Source organism: Argentina anserina, chromosome 7 (assembly GCF_933775445.1).
Source record: "Argentina anserina chromosome 7, drPotAnse1.1, whole genome shotgun sequence".
In the NCBI taxonomy this organism is placed as follows: Eukaryota; Viridiplantae; Streptophyta; class Magnoliopsida; order Rosales; family Rosaceae; genus Argentina; species Argentina anserina.
The window spans coordinates 14221046-14238497 of NC_065878.1; the positions used below are offsets into that span (position 1 = coordinate 14221046).

A 17452-nucleotide genomic window follows, 5' to 3' on the forward strand; every position below is an offset into this window, starting at 1 on the left:
AGGCCCGGAAAACCAGGCGGGCTCGGCCCGGATGATACCGGTCCGGCTTTTACCCGGGCCCTGCAATTAACTGACCCGGGCCGGATTTTACCCGCGCCCAGCCCTAGTATAAAATGGAATTAATGGATCTAGGGTTTCCAGAAATGGAAACCCTTACCCCCGCGCCTCCCTTTCTCTCTTTTCCCTCTTCTCTCTCTTCCTCCCTGAGTTTTCTCTCCCTCTCGAAATCGCCTCCAGCGATCCTCCTCTCTGGCCGTCCGTGCCTCTCACCGCCGGTCCAGGCAGCATTGCACGGCCCACAGCTACAAACCCCGAGGTCGGGACGTCCTCCCTCGCCGCCGTGATTCTCCACGTTGCAACCCGAGCCGCGTTTTCTCTTCCGCCGTGCGAGCTCCATCTCTAGCCATCATCCAGGGGTTCTCGAGGTAAGGTTTGTGCTATTGAATGTGTTGTGATGTTGTTGGTTTGATTTTGGAGGATTTTGTGAAGGATTGGAGGAGATCGGAGTTGGTGAGGTACCGCCGCCTTAGGCGGCGCGTGTGGGGGCGTGGAGTGACCTAGAGGCGGCGTGAGGCCGTGGGGAGGTAGAGGAGAAGGAGAGGAGGAGAAATGAGGCAGCGGTGGCGTGCTACGCGCCGGTCTTAGGCTCGGCGCGTGGGGCCCACGCGCTGCCACAGTGAGTGGCGCGTGTACCCCACGCGCCGCCACGTGCGGCGGCGCGTGAACAGTGTTTCGAAAACAGTAAATTTTATTTTTACGTGCGGTGAATGAAAAAGTGATTTACGTTCTGTAAATGTAAATTTATTTTACTTACGGTAAATATAAATGTAAATTACGTCCAGTAAATGTAAAAGTAATGTCGGAAGAGTAAATTGGTAATTATTAATTACTGAAACATTATTTACATTTGAATAGTATGCATACGTACATAAAATACGTAAACAGTATGTACTCATACATGAATACATAATGGATGTGTATTTGTACAGTCTTACGTGAATAGTACATGCGTGAATAGTAACTCAGGTAATAGTAATTTCGTAAAACCAGAAAATTGCTGAATAATAACTTATTATTACTGTTTCGGCATTTAAGGTTTACATAACGATTCTAAATTCTTTTCTTATCTTTTCAAGGTGATTGATAATTCAAGAAAATGAATTACTTTCGGAATTGTGGAATTACGCGTGAGATTATAAGGTGAGTAAAATCTCACATTTACGAATCTAGCCTTGCGGAGATTCAAGATTTTGCAGAATTTTAAAGAATGAAATATGACATGTAATTGATATAGTGGAATATATATATTTGTATGAATGGTAAATATGTACATATATATATATAGTTTGCTATATTTTATTACTGTCGTGACTTCATTGTGAATATGTTCATTTTGGTGAATGAGATTTATACATCGAGCAGGTGATTTGATTTGTACAATATAACATGATAATTATTGTATGTGGTTTTAACATTGAGTTTTGTTAAAACGTGTTTGTCTTGGGACGAGTTTTTGTCTTCGGACGTGATTGATGTCTTCGGATGAGTCTTTGTCTTCGGACGTGTTTGATGTTTTCGAACGAGTTTTTGTCTTCGGATGTGATTGATGTCTTCGGACGAGTTTTTGTCTTCGGACGTGATTGATGTCTTCAGACAAGTTTTTGTCTTCGGACGTGATTGATGTCTTCAGACGAGTTTTTGTCTTCGGACGTGATTTATGTCTTCGGACGTGTTTATGTCTTCGGACCAGTCTTCAGACGTGTTTGGCATGTCGGAACCTAGCCTTTGGCCGGACGAAAGTTACGATACAGTTAGAGCTCTAGTCTGTTTACCGGAGTACTGCATGTGAGGTAACATATGGGTTATCGGCTCATGAGTACTTATATTTTTGGATGTTGGGTAGTAGGAGGTTGCCCAATGTCGGCGGTGTACTACATGAGGGGTAACAGAGGTGTACCAGCGCTCATAAATACCCGTGTTATAAATGCATTTGGGTAAATAGAGGGGTTGCCCAATTTCTCATGAGCACTTCATTTTCATATTTTTAGACAACCAGATGGGCCGTCCATTGACTCATGAGTGCATTTATATTTGTTGTTGATTGTGGATTTTTCGTATATATTGATATGTGAGTTATATTTTATTTTACTCATATGAGCTGCAAATCTTATCGGGTTTGTGTTTACAATCCCAGTGCACCAATTCGATGGTGTAGGGGATAACTCCGCAGGTGTGGATTAGCGGGAATCGACGTACCGCTCAGAAGACTTTGAGTTATTTATTTACATCATGTAATGAGGATTTTGTGTGAATTTCTTTGTGAGGATTATAAATTTCTATTTGGAGTTTTCCCGAAAGGCTTACGCATCGAAAAGTCAAATTTTAGAGTCGTCACACTTAATACGACTCTCGTTCCGAGTAAAAGATAAAACTATTATCGCAACGAATCGTAAAAGAGTCGGGTCGTATCAAAAGCAACTGCAAATCTCAGATGGCTTAATATATCACTAGTTACAATCCATTATATATCAAACTTCACCCTCAACATCAAAGAATCAAACTTGATCGAAAAATGACACCAAATCATCACTAATATCAAGATAAGATTAAGAACCCAGAACACGAGACATCCGAAACAACTGGTAAATGGGAGAAAGATGCAAACTTGGAGAAATGGGGTGCGAGTACAAGAACATTGGGCGAATGTCTGTGAGGATAGCACGAATCTTGAAGGAGGTGGAGTTTCGGACATCATTGTCAAGAGTTCTCTTTTTGGTCTTTGATTGAAGATGAGGGGGAGTTCTGACCGAGTTTGGAGGAGGATTTGGGTTTTGGGTTAGTTCTTCCATTTGAATTTGATGATGCTCTCTTCCTAGCCAACACTCTACTTGACAAGATGCAAGATTATAGATTTGGCCCCTAATCTCTGGCCTTGTGGCAGTTTGAACAATCACGTTTTTTTCATTATTTCTAAGGTTCTAAAAAGGTGGCGGATTGCCGGTTTTAAATTATTAAATATTTTATTTATATATATTAAATTATTTTAATAATCAAATATATATATTAATATTTAATTTTAATTTTAATTTTTAAAAAAATAATATTAATTTACAATAATTTAAGTAGAAAGTCCATATAAAAATATTAAAAGAAAAGATAAATAATAAAACAAATGTAATAATACTAAATCTTAAGTTCTTCCTCTCCAAATTATTCTCTAACTCCTTCAGACTCAAACTTAATATTCATATCTCATTCCTCTTCTTCTGCTAATGAGATTCAGTTTTCGGAAAAAAAAAAAGACAAAAAGTGAGAGATGCGGCCTTTTTTAGTTTTTTTTAATATCAAATTATAGTTAATCGCCTATGACTGAATAAGGCCACCTATAACTAAATAAGGCATATGCGGCCGCCTAATTCATAAAACGGCACAGATGGACGCGGAGACAAAAAACGCAACAGTGGGTGACCTCGTAATGCCTAGGCGACCGCTTAGGCCGCTTTTTAGAACATTGATTATTTCTCTTTTTTATTTTTTTTAAATGATTGATTGTGTAAAAAGAAAGAATAATGATTATTTCCCGTAAAGTAATATCGTCTTACTCAAAAATTCTAGACGTCTATATGTTTTAACCGTGGTGCATCTATATAAAATATATCATTAGTTCTAAGTATTCATAGTTTATTGATGAACACTGTGGTGTTCTATAAAAATGTAAACTAATCTTGTATTCTACTAACTCAGCACATCAATTTTTTTACCGTGAGTCACACACATATATGTACAACTAAACAATTTACCATTTAAAGCGGTAGTGAAATCACGAAATGTGCATGTATCAAATAACAATCCACATAACCTTAATCTAAGTTACAATGAAAACTGCAAACATGTCCATACGTGAACAATCTGAAAAGAAAAAGAAAAGGACAATTTCTACATTTCTGAAGTAAGAAATGAAGTATGGTGTGTATATTGCAATTTTATAACTAAGCAGTATGCAAAATTTTACTCTCTTAAAAAATCTGGTGAAAGTCGTATTGCGGTCAATATTTAGATATTTGATAGGTACAATTTTTATACTGGGCAAACTTGGTGATATATCAGTTATGAAAGGACCGGAAACAAACTATAAAAGAACCAAGGTGCAAAGCTGAAGACCGAAGAGCCCTCTCTCTATTTCAAAAGGTACTCCGATTCTGAATCCTAGAGAAGGCAAAAGAAGAAGAATCAGGATGAACCCAGAGGTGGATAAGCTGGTGAGGAGAACAACCATAGTGGCTACAATTGCTGCTTCTTATTTTCTCCTGACTGCTGACTATGGCTCTGAGCCCAATGTTCTTGACCCTGTATGTTCTCTTCCACCCCCTTAATTTCTTTCTTCTCTAAATTTAATACGGAATCTAGTTGAGAAATGACACACGAGAAAAATGAGAAATTAGTAATCTTGGGTTACAATCAGTTTGTTCTTTCACTTTATGGTTAATTTTCTTTTGGATGATTTCCCATATCTGTGTTTAGGCAAGTTTGCCTTTTTAGCTCATAAGTATTGGTCTTTCGTTGTTGGGTATGAAATTGGACTGATTGGGTATTGGTTTGTGTTTGGGATCAATGTTTTTGTTTATATGTTGCTGACTCTAGTGTTGATGAAATGTTATATGGAGCAGTGATGTGCTGCTTGTATAGTTACTGTTTTGAACAGAAAGTGATTTGTATTTACTGCACTTCAGGTCTAATATAAGCCAAGTTGAAACCAGTTTATGATTTTTGTTTGGGTATTTGATAAGGCTGGTGTTGTTGTTCACTTAGAAAGTAAAAATGAGGATGTCGGTGTGGGTGTGGGTGTGGTTAGCGCTTCTTCAGTATGATTTGGGTATTTGTGCAAGGTCTTGTGGAATAGCAGTCAGGTCTTTTTGTCTTTAATTCCTCCCGTGATTGCTTTCACCTTGGTGGCAGTGATGATTGCAAGCTACAATACAGCGGTTGCATTGGAGTGGCTTCCGGAGGTTTTCCCCATGTCATCCTTGTCATGCCAGCTCACTGCGCCAGCTTTGGCGCTGTTGTTGCAGTTCAGGACAGAGGCTTCGTATTCAAGATTTGAATAAGGGAGGAAGGCTTGGACTAAAGTGATTGCAGGGACCAATGATTTTGCCAGGCAGATCATTTTGGGGGTTGAGAGTTCGGGTAATGCAGAGCTAAAGAAGGCACTTTTAAGGTGTAAATCTAGAATTTTTCGATGTGGTCTATTTGAACCCTTTGATATTTCATATCTGCTCATACTACTTGCTGGTTTTAGATTAGTAAGAAATAGCCTGAGATAGATGCAAGGTTATTGAAGTCGATCATTGATTAACTAGGAAGCATTACCTATTGCTGAAGCTCGTGTCCTAATTATAGGGCACCTATAGTTGTATGGCTGTAGAAAGTATAGAGGAACGTAATTTTATGGTTTATGTTTTCGAGCTTTAGATGTTGAGGAAGATATGAATACAGCAAGTTACATCTAGTAATGGGACCTGATACACCAACATGAGGTGTTGGTTCCCCAATAGTTTCAAGTGCACATCTGCCCATCTGCAGTGTTTTATACTTATGGAAGCCATTGCGTCTTTGGTAGAACTCAGCTTCATTAGCTTGGTTTCTTTACATAATAGGATTATGTTTCTTTTTCAGTTTTTAAACTGTTTTTTGATCATATTGATGTGATCAGTTGTTATGTATTAACTTTTTTATTGAAGTGTCATGTCATATGTGGCTCTAATGTGGGACACGTGACCTCCAAAATTTTCTTAAACTAGATGATCTGCTAGTTGTTTTAAGCTCAAATCATGGACCTGGCTGCATTATTGAGTTCATCTCCCAGGCTATCTGAATGCTAAAGTTGGAGGAATCGAGGAGAAATATGTTGGTAATCCCTTCCTCAATCTACAAAACAATCAAGTTAACATTTTACCTTGAAATTTTGTTCTTAGTTATCCTGGTGCTCTAGTTCTCATTTTCCTTGATAAACTTAAAGTAATTAGTTGCACTTTTTTTCTTTGACAATCTCTGGCTTTTAGAAATTGGGAAATAATAATTAAAGCTTTACGGATTGGAAATCTCCATCAACATTTTACGTTTGCTTGACACAGGAATTATGCCTTGCTTCCATGAAGGAATTGGTGTATGTGAAAATCTCATCGGTACTGCCATTCCTCTCTCTTATACACGCTTGACTTATAGGATTCTAGTCCTCTGGCATCTCACTCTCCCTATCGTACTTGGGGATGACTTCCACTGGATTGTGGTTCCGGCGACCTTTATTAGCGCTGCTTCGTTGTTCTGCATTGAAGAAGTATGCTCTATTCTCTTCCTGCTCTGCAATATTTTCTTCTTTTCTCTTTTTTGGAATCTTCTTACTGAGGATATTGATTGAGGTACAGTAAAACGAAAAAGATCTTCTATGCTTCATTAATGTGTGGAAAATTTTACTGCTGCTAACTTAGAATTACAAAATGATGCTGCAGAATTATGTTCTCTTGTAACTTTAAAGTTCCGTTGCTTCTATATGCAGTTCATTAATATTAGAAACATGGTCTCTCCCACAATCATTGCCTGTCGTAGTTTGTCTTATCTCATGGATGAGAGAGGCCTCTGGAAGCTCTAAATGATGCAATGCAAGCTCAAGTACTTTCCCCTGTATGGCACATTGCATCTTATCTACAGGCTGCTTCCCTTTTTGTACTCGGAATGGAGACTGAGGGGTCTGAGGCACAATCAGCACTGAAGGAGGGTACTGTGCTTGAAGCCAAAAGGAACACTGCAGCTGGACACAAGTGAAAATCAAGGTTCAGCTGCTCAGGTACCAAATAAGACACTACTCAGTTTTGCTCTCAACATGTGTTCACAGAAAGTCCCAAACAAGGGAAGTCGAATCTTCATCCAGTACCAAAGTACAAATGTTGACAGTACATCTGATATATCAGAAGTTTCTGATACTTAATCAAGGACACAAAGGGATTAGGACTTAATACCCATGCCAAACATGGCTACGTAAAGATAAAAATGTACTGAACACTCTTTTATCCAAAATAAAAGACTGATAAACTTGGAGACTTAATTGAGTAGATGATTGCCCAGCGCCAGTTTGCATTGAAAGGAAGCACCTTGTCCCCTGAAGATGTTGTTGCTGTATAAAACATCAGTCGAGAACATACCGCTTAGGATTGCCTATTAAGCATCTCCTTTAACTTCCGTCTTATCAAAGCTAACCTCACATAGAGCCAATCATTTAGAGCATTCAAGAAGTTGTAGTATGCATATCTCCATGACCTCTTGAATATCAAACTGCCCAAAATCCAACAGCAAATCCGAGTCCCAAACTTATGTAGAACCCTTGTGTGATGAGCGAGCTCATCTGCATCTTCTTGACCAAGCGAGCCATTAGTTCCCTCTGGATTACAAACATCAAGTGGAGGTCCACACAAGAAAAGATTTCCAATATAGGAGGCATCAAAGCCTTGGAGCTGAGTGCCAGTTGGAATTTTACCAGACAAGTTGTTGTATGATAAATCCATGGCACCAAGTCTATCGATATGAGCAAGGCCTTCCGGAATTCCACCATGCATCTTGTTTCTTGACAGATCAAGTGAATCCAATGACTCCAACTTTCCAATCTCTGGAGGTATGCGTCCTGTTAAGTGGTTTCTTGAAAGGTTCAATGAAACCAACCCAACAATCTGAGTGATTTCACTTGGTATCTCCCCAGTTAATCTGTTGCTTGAGAGATCAATTCTCTTGACTAGTCCCAATGTACTCTGGTACGAATACAATGTCCCTTTCCACATAAAGGTCTCATCATCCTCATAATAAAGAGAAGTTATTGGTGGTTCTGCCTCAAATGTATAATTAAAAGAATGTCTGATGGTTAGATTTGAATTTCCTTCTTGCGCCAGAGAAGTCAGATTGTTGACGCATTTTGGTATTTTTCCAGAGATTTGATTCATAGAGACATCCAAAATTTGAAGGCGTGTTAGATGGCATAATTGTGAAGGCAGACTTCCACTAAGCTGATTAGACTGAAGCATAAGAATGACCAAATTTGTAAAACTGACCCCAAGCCATTCAGGCACTGAACTCGTCAGACTATTGTTTCCGAGATCAATGACATTTAAGCTTTTACAACTCTTCAAGGATGAGGGCAGTTCTCCCACTAGTTTGTTGCTTCTTAATTTCAGTGTTTTCATCTGATGTAAATATCTCATACTGGGTGGAATTTTTCCAGAAAAATAATTGTTACTCAAATCAAGAAGCTCTAGAGTAACCCACTGTTGCCAGCAATCTGGAATTTCTCCCGAAATATGGTTTTTTGAGAGATCAAGAAACTTTGGAACTTTCACATTGGAAGAACACAAGAAGGAAGTTGCATTTGAGAATTGATTATCAGAGAGATCCAAATATTAAGTATTTGATAGATATGAGGGTATTGAACCTTCCAACTGGTTCGAACTCAATCGAACTTCAAATCCATCGAAATGATCGAATGATGTAGCTTCTAAACTCCCTAATGTTCCTCTAATTTGATCGTTAGAAAAATCTATAGTATGAATGTCAGTAATGAGTCCCCAAAATTAACTTGGAAAGACATTTGAAATATCAGCATAAGACATGTCAAGGTTGGAAAGACTCTTTTGGGTTCGGAGCCAGTTTGGGAAATTCGGCCCCACCTTACAAGACCTGACCCTCAAATCAGACAATTGAAAGGGAGGAACCCAATCAGAGCTGACATTGAATTCTAACAATGAGTTATAGACTTATAGGATAAATCCAAGGAACCTAAACTCATGAGTTGTGAGAAATGAGTTTCTGAAATTTCCCCCTCAAAATGATTCACGCTAAGATTTATATAACCCAAATTAGACATCAGCTTAATACTTTCAGGTAGTCTTCCCTTTAATCTATTCCTTGAGAGATCTAAGGAATTCAAATTTGAAAGTTGCACAATTTTCCAATACTGTCTGGAATCCTTCTACTCAACTTATTCCCAGAGAGGTCTAAATACACAAACCATGAAAAGTTGGTAAGATTGGGAAATGGGCCAGCAAGATGATTATAGGAAAGATACAAAGAATGGAGTGAGATTTGAGGACATGCGGACCATCTTTGAACGGACTCGGAGAGTTGTTCAGTCAGATTACAACCTAAAATGGACAGATCTCGCAAACTGCATAACTGGCTTATCAGAGAGGTCAAGAGATGGAAGTGAGCTCATGTTTGCAAAAGCACCGGGATTCAAACCACTTAATTGGTTGGAAGATAGGTCTAGTGTTTTCGGTGAGCTCATGTTTGTAAAAGCAAAAAGACTCAAACCACTTAATTGGTTGGAAAAGTGTAGTACGGCAATCTGAAAACAAATGGTGAATATAGACACGTGTACAAATAAAATTTAATTTATTCATAATCAAGCGCGGGGTTACAATTTTTGTGAACTCCTCTGATTCTATCTTCGTATGCAACTTGGCTCAAGGGTGATGTGCAATTGATCTTGAGAATTTGAGTTTGATTTGGATTTGGATTTGATGAAGAACGATCGATTTAGCAGCTTGATGATTCTTCGTGGACTTGAGTTTGAATTTGGATTTGATGAAGAACAATGACTTTGACAGCTTGATGATTTTTCGTGGACTTAATTTTGGATCTGGATTTAATGAAGAACGATTGATTTGGCAGCTTGATGATTCTTCGTGGACTTGAGTTTGGATCTGGATTTGATGAAGAACGATCGATTTGGCAGATTGATGATTCCATTCGTGGGCTTGGGAGACTTCGAGATTTCTCGAGAGTGGTCTTGCTCAAGTGATTTTCTCTCTTCTTCTCAAGTCCCCCCTCTTCATTTTGGAAGTGGTATTTATAGTGTCAAAGCTTAAATTTTATAAAATATTTTAATAACACTAAAATAATAAATTTCTTTAATTGTATAATTAAATCACGGTGTATTTTTGATTAATTTTATAATTAGTTATTCTCATAACTAAACTAATCAGAAAATAATTGATTTAATTATAACCGTTAATGAATTTATTAATTTAATCAAATGTCCGATTACCATTTTGAATCGTCAATGACATTCAATTGCCGATTTAAGTCAGAATCACACAGCTTCGATTACGATCATCCATTTATGTACTAACACGAATTTTATTCGGATTCGCACTAACTTTTTAACTTAGGAGACCGATTTCTAATGGTACAGGTCTTGGCGATTACTACTCAGAGTTTCATGTGAGAGTTCATCCTCTTAAGAATCATCATCAAGAGCAACATATGTGATGAAGGGGGTTTTCGTGCCTCTTTTTTTTTTTTTTTTTTTCTTTATCTAGCTTAGTGCTCCCTTTCCGGCTATGTGGCTCTTCACCAGACATATGAGCAACAACCGAAGTCCTGACCGGTGGAGTATCTCGAGTATCTTGTTTTCCCGAAAAAGCATTGCCTGATAAAATCTGATTATATGGTGGATGCCTAAAACCCTTGTTCCTGAGGCCACTTTTCAAGACCCCTAGAGGCCAATAAGACAGTGACTTACACAACTACATTCCAATAAGTCACTGTCAGTATCACTTTTCTTAATTAATTATGTACTGATCTTGACCTAATAGTGGAGAGAGGGAGAGAACTGAAAAGGAGTTCAATAAAGAAGCCATGCATGCATGAAAAGCAACCCAACAAGGCACGGGTGGTGATACTTGTAACATGAATAAAATTAAGTTAGCTAAGCTAATCAAGGATTTCTCTTAGTGTTACAATCTTCTTTTCCTCTCAATGGTCCACAGCTCAGTCTTCTCATGTGAAAATTTAGAATCTCTGCTCGGGACAAGCTTAGACAGCGTGGGGAGAATGTTTGAACAGGCCACATGTGGTTAAGCACGTGGAGGCATCATGGAGTTGAGTACCTCTTCTCTTTGATACGACGCATCTATAGCATGTGGTTAATCCCATTATTTTGGTTCAAATAAAACCTTGTATGTATTACATTCAGTGGTACTCTTATAAGCTACTGTTACAAAGACCCGTTGCAATTCTTTCATATAAGTAGTACCCCATGGCGCAAGGTATTTCTGGGCATATGTGATAGCTCACAAGTTATTTTCAGTTCGTACCAACTCTATAAATTTGAAGTCTTAGCTGAAACTCCAATTTGCTCTTGGTTTTCTTTAACCTTGACTTGTTTTCGGCACACCAGGCCAGGGTAGGATCCACCTCCTTATTCTGGAGAGCTTCAATTACCTTTCTCGCTTCTTGAAATACATCAATATCGACAAGATCCTGAATATTATGGCTCTCAGCCATCTTCGCTGCAATGTCGTAATAAGACATCCTCAGCATATAGTCCACAAGGATCCGGTTCAGCCGCACATTGTTCCATTCTGATAAATTCTCCACATCTGCTGATTCCAAATGATCCAGCCTCGCCCGGCACCGCTGCGCCTGTAGGTTCTCTGCCTTGCTCCCCTCCTCCAGCTTTTGTTTGAGGCCTTGGAGCCTGGAGACGAGGGAACTGAGGTGAGTGACAGTGTCATCGCAGAGCATGTCGTCGCGGTCGACGGCATCGTTGACGTCGTTGATGACGGCGAACATCTCCTCCTCGGCAACGCAGTTGTGGGCGCGGATCGTCTTCTTGTAGGGCTCGAAGGGGTCAAGGAGGAACTGGTGCTCGAGCTTGAAGGAGTTGGTGTGACAATTGTATAATTGAATCATTAAATGATTGAGTGCCGTTGTGCTTTAGTGCAATCGGTTTTTTTTGTCTGATTTTGACTTTTGATTTTTTTTACTGGTCTGACTTTGATATTTTTTTTCTTGTACGATTTTGACAACAATCTGAGAGTCGCGATCAATCTAGCCATTCGACTACTTTAGAAACGCGTTGATTTCTAGCGGATTTGAAGAATGTAAACGACCTAATTATTTGACTACTTTTATTTCATAGACTTGACAGCACTCAATAAAAACGTTTGAGGCTTTACGCATCACATTCACCATAGTGGCTTTCAAGAGTTTGAAGAACGTAAATGACCTAATCGCTTTACTGCTTTCATTTCATAGACTTGACAACACTCAATAAAAGCGTTTTAGGCTTTACACATCACATTCACCATGACGGCTTTCAAGAGTTTTAAAGACGGGACGATTACTATCCTCGACGATGTTGAAGATGGGCAACAAGATGACACCACTTTAACTGTATATCCCTTTCTCCCTGGGCCAATCGCCTCTAAAGCTCTATTCTATGACAGCTCAACTCATGTCTCACAGTGGACTTACGCAGTGAATCGCCAAGTAGCCAGCTTTCAATCGCCAAAGTCAGGCAACGAGGAGCTAAGTTCAGACGTCTTGACGTTGAAGTCTGCACATCGTGATAAAGATGCTCATATGGTGTCATTCAAGCTTCTCAACGACTCTATATCCAATAACTCTGTGCGATGGGGTATGTTTCAAACTACCGGCGGCTTTATCTATACATAGTACTACTGAGAGTCGGTAGAAGATGTATTAAGCTGAAACAAAGACCACATCAAGAAGGCGGGCCTCTATCGAGCAGTGTTTGCGTCATTATTCAGTTATGATCGTGTTGCTCCCGTGGTGCGAGCTTTTTGTGAATATTGGTGCCCTGCTATGAACACTTTGCACACATCGTAAGGGGAGATGTTTATCTCTGTTGGACCTTGAGCATATTGGAGGCTTGCCTATCCTTGGCAGGTTTTATGACGAAGTCGTTCCACACATTGGTGAGTTTTCTGGAAATAGAAAAGAAGGGGAGCTTCTCATCCCCAAAAGCTATCGTTATTGTTTCTTGCTTACTATAGATTATGCAACAGAGAGCGTAGCAACGTGAAGATAACTACATGAATACAATATTGGTATAAAGGCAAGATGAGATACAAGAGACCTCCCGCCAAAAGTACACGAAATAAGAGGGACGCGCCCCCTAGTACTCATAATTCATCTGGCGCCATTCCGAGAATTCGCCAGCGAACTCTGGAATACCTTTCACCATTCGAGGATTTAGGCGTAGAAGAAGAAAACATGAAATCTGTTTACCTCTTTGCCTTTTATGCATGTTGGCTTTGTTTATTCGTATTCCCGAAGAATGATGCAGGTTTTATTCGACCAGGAGTTTTTAAGATCGCTCATAGAATGTCCCGGGGTCAAAACTATTGTCTGGTGGTTCTCGTATTGGCGAATATATATCAGGGTTTGAATGTCATATCTGTCTCTAATGATCCAAGAAGCTGTCCAACCACGCTTCCTTTTCATTACTTGTATGGGTGGTTGGGCGAATATTTTGTCACCCATTTCTTCTCTCGACATCCAGAAAGCTTCATGCCCTTGATGGTTCATATTTCAGGGGAATTTTCGGCAAGACATTTTGAGGATGGGTAGACCCGTGCCATGTTCACTGCTTGTGATGACGTGCAGATAGAACGATTTGCCAAAGTACCGAGTGTGCGCAAACTGATTGTTGACACTCATGGAGCCTCTCCTTCGGATTCTGCCTATCTGATTAGTCTTCGTTCCGGATTTGTGTCCTTGCGGCAAGATAGTCGGCGAGTAGTCAAACCATATAGCCCTCAACGATTTAGCCGACAATTCGGATATGTTCAAGGTGTTCCCGGAGGTTCCCACGGTGATCGTTGGCCCATAACTTTTGCTATAGCATACCCGTTTTGGGATAGTTTGACAAAGCTCGACAAAAAGGGTGAGGCAATCCTGCCTATGAAAAGTGACATCACGAAGTTTATGGTTACTCAGGACTATGTCCAATAGTGGTTCAAAGTTCATCATCGTGTATTGAAGAAACCTATGAAGATAACTATTGTGAATTTGCCGCAACAAGAGCCTCCAAAACCTAAAGGAGACGACCATGCAACAACTCCTCTTCAAATTTTGGTTTATGCCGAAGCTTTACCCCTGGTTGATAACTATCAGATTCCACCTCCAGTTTTGGAAGAAATCGGAGATTCATCAGATTTTCGCCCCAGGCCGAAGGAGAAGGTTGCTACATCCAGAAGGTGTAGCGGAAGCAGTAGTAGTACCCATAGTGACGTGCATTTCAAACGTCAAAAGGGGGATGATGCTGATCTTTTCCCTATTTACTACAATCCCAATGCCAATTTTGATCTTGGTAGCAATTTTCTTAGGGATGCTCCTGGTCCTTCAAAACTCGTGCCCACGCATGTTGAGGTAAAAAAATTTGTTGTAGTTTCTTTTGTACTTGGCTCATTTAGTTATGTTGAATGTATCATATTCAACAGTTCACATATTGTTGACTTGACCCAATTTTGTTCCTCCCAGCTTGAAGATATCGGTTATTTTGATGAAGTCTGCTCAGGTGACAACGTTCAATTTCCTTTTGAGGAGTGTGCAACTAATACTCTCCCGGAAAAAGAAGTACGTCAAAAGGAGAGTGAACCACCACAACCAGTTGACCAGAGAGGTACATGCGAACATATTTATATATTATTTTCCCGTATTTCTTCAATAATTCATGCTCATCCAGCTTTTTTTTTTTGCAGGTTTGTCCATGGCGACAGAGAGTACAAAGCCTTTAGAAAGAACAATATTTCCTGAAGCTTCTGTGTGCGATATTGAGATAGTGGATACAAGTCAATAGCTCCACGACATCCGCATACGAGCAGCTGCAGAAGTTTGTGCAAAGATAGAAGGCTTGATAGCGATGTATTCTCTGAAGATGATTATTGCTGGGAAGAATGAGCTTGATATGTTGACGAATGAACTTAGAAAATATGAAGTCGACCCATCAACAATAAAAAAACATTGGAGCAGTTGTTGACAAGCGCTACCCTGTATGACTCAGCAAGACTTGCATGCACTCACAAATGCGCCATGGCCACAAGTGCCCAAAAATTGGCAGAGACAGAGTCAGAAATCAAGACAGCTCAAAAAATTGAAATAACCGTGGTCGAACACCTTTATTGAAGGCGTGTAACATTCGAGCATGGTAGCATTCCAGGTGTTGTTATGCATCAAGCCTCTTCTCGTCCAAAGCTTCTAACTCTTGAAGGCTCAACTTGACATTTTCCTCATTTGTGAGACCTTCTTGCAAAGCGATTCTTAATGACAAAATTTCTTTCTCTAATGGTAACATGGCTTCGACACTATAGACGTGAGAATAAGGGGTATCATTTGTGGCTGTCCGATATGTCATTCTATAAGCCCAGAGAGCTTCACCCAATTTCTCATGCCAATCCTTTGTTTCTTGCCGACAGTTTTCTTCAGAATGTTACAAAGCATTTTATTGAATGCTTCTGCCAAACCATTTGCCAGGGCGTTGTACATTGAAGAAAAGTGAAGCTTGAAGTGGAATTTCTTGCTCAACTTTTCTGTTGCGGTATTCGAGAAATATTTGGTGTTGTCTGTGATGATGCACCGTGGTATACCATAGCGTTGTATAATGCTTCCCGTAATGAAGTCCACAATATTTTCTTTCTTTATTTCTTTCAACGGTATCACCTCTACCCACTTTGAGAATGTACATATAACCTATGACCAGCCGATGATTTCAGAGTGATGTATCCGATTGCATCCATTCTCAATACGTCGAATGGGTGCGAAGCAATTGTCGGATGTAACGGCTCAGGTGGCTGATGAATGAAGTTGGCATGAAACTGACAAGCTTGGCATTTTTGTGTATACTCCATACAATCTTTGACCATGGTGGGCCAATAATACCCTAGTCGTCTTACTTAAAAATGTAACTTCGGTCCTGACTTATGTTCTCCACACACTCCAGAATGAACCTCTTCCGTGGCTTTGACCGCTTCATCTTTTCCCAAGCATCGAAGGAGTAATCTATCAAATGACCTCTGATATAAAGTTTCTTTGTAGTAGAGGAAGCGCGGTGTTTGCCGCTTGATCCTCCACCTTTGTTTCGAATCTTCGGGAAGCTTGTTGTGCTCCAGATAGTCGTTAAAAGGATGCCTCCAATCTTCAACATCAATGGTGTAAACTGACACTACATGAGAACTTGCACACTGGAGTGAAGGCTTTGTTGTCACGACCCACCTTTTAAAAATTGGGATGTCCAAAATTTCGTCTCTAGACAATGCCAAAGTCGCCGCCAAGTTTTCCAATGCGTCTGCCATTTGATTTTCTTTTCGTGGCATATGTATGAGTATAACAGTATCAAAGCCCTTCAAGAGTTGTGTGGCGAGTTGGAAATACGGTACCAAATCTTCCTTCTTGACCTCGTAATTAGTGAGCAGTTGATCAATCACCAACTTCGAATCTTCATACACTTCAAGACTTTGGATTTCAATTTTCCAACGCTGTTTGCAATACCATGATCAAGGCTTGGTACTCTGTGACATTGTTGGAGCACAGTTCCCCAAGAGTGAAAGAATAAGGTAATATCTGTTTTTGTGGAGAGACAAAGATAACACCAGCCCCTGCTCCGTCTGTCCTAGATGAGCCATCGAAAAACATATTCCAAGTAGGGGGGACCTCTAAGAGGAAGACTTCCTCGTCCAGGAATTCATCTGAGATTTCCCAATCCGTTGGAATAGGGTGGTCTGCCAGGAAGTAGGCCAACGCTTGTCCTTTCACTGCTTTAGTGGGCACATATACAATGTCGTATTGGTTCAATAGTAATGCCCACTTAGCCATGCGCCCGGTTAGAACTGGTTTAGATAATATGAACTTAATTAGATCGGCTCGCGCCACCAAGTGCATTGTGTAAGCTTGCATGTAATGCCTCAACTTTTAAATGGCGAAGATGAGTGCAAGACACATCTTCTCTATCGGCGGATAATTTAGCTCAGGTTCGGTGAGGGTCCGACTTAAGTAGTACACGGATTTCTCTTTTTTGGCTTCATTTTCTTGGGCAAGAAGGGCCCCAAGTGATCTCTCTTGAGCCGCGATGTAAAGGATAAGAGGTTTCCCGGCGATAGGTGCACCCAACACCGAAGGATTGGCCAGGTATTTCTTTCTGCTCTCAAAGGCATTGCGACAAGTTTCATCCCATACAAATGGAACATCTTTCTTCATGAATCGACTGAATGGTTGGCAAGTCGTCCTTAGAGGCTTTTCAACTCGCGCAAATTTCTTGGCTCTGGCATTTCCTGGATGGCTTTAATTTTTGATTGGTCTACCTCGATGCCACGAAGCTTCACATTTAATCCAAGAAATTTTCCAGAACTGACGTCGAAGGCACACTTCAAGGGATTCATTTTTAACTGGTATTTGCGTAACCTGTCGAACACTCTTCGTATATCTTGCAGGTCATTACTTCTTTTCATTGTTTTGACAACCAAATCATCAACATAGCATTCTACATACTTATGCAGTATGTCACCGAAAAGTTTCTACATAGCGCGTTGGTACATTGCACCTGCATTTTTTAACCCGAATGATATGACCTTATAGCAATAAATTCCTTTGGAAGTTCGAAATGCAATGA

General features: G+C 40.0%; 1 protein-coding gene, 1 long non-coding RNA gene and 1 pseudogene across 3 annotated transcripts in view; 2 read left to right on the plus strand and 1 right to left on the minus strand.

The window, feature by feature from the left end:
• Positions 1-4182: 4182 nt before the first annotated feature.
• The window catches only part of LOC126802774 (uncharacterized), a 51532-nt gene continuing 38262 nt past the window's right edge, over positions 4183-17452 (plus strand). The window contains exon 1 of the mRNA XM_050530478.1: positions 4183-4349. Coding sequence (XP_050386435.1) covers positions 4236-4349 — 114 coding nt within the window. The 5' untranslated portion in view covers positions 4183-4235. The remainder of the gene's footprint in view (positions 4350-17452) is intronic.
• On the plus strand, positions 4963-7378 carry LOC126802775 (uncharacterized). 2 transcript variants are annotated; one of them, XR_007673007.1, is made up of 3 exons: positions 4963-5908; positions 6132-6334; positions 6554-7378. It is a non-coding gene; the product is annotated as an uncharacterized LOC126802775 (long non-coding RNA). The 2 variants fall into 2 exon arrangements; XR_007673008.1 differs by having other exon boundaries at positions 4963-5215; positions 5799-5908; positions 6132-7377.
• On the minus strand, positions 10965-11733 carry LOC126802548 (protein MAEA homolog; annotated as a pseudogene).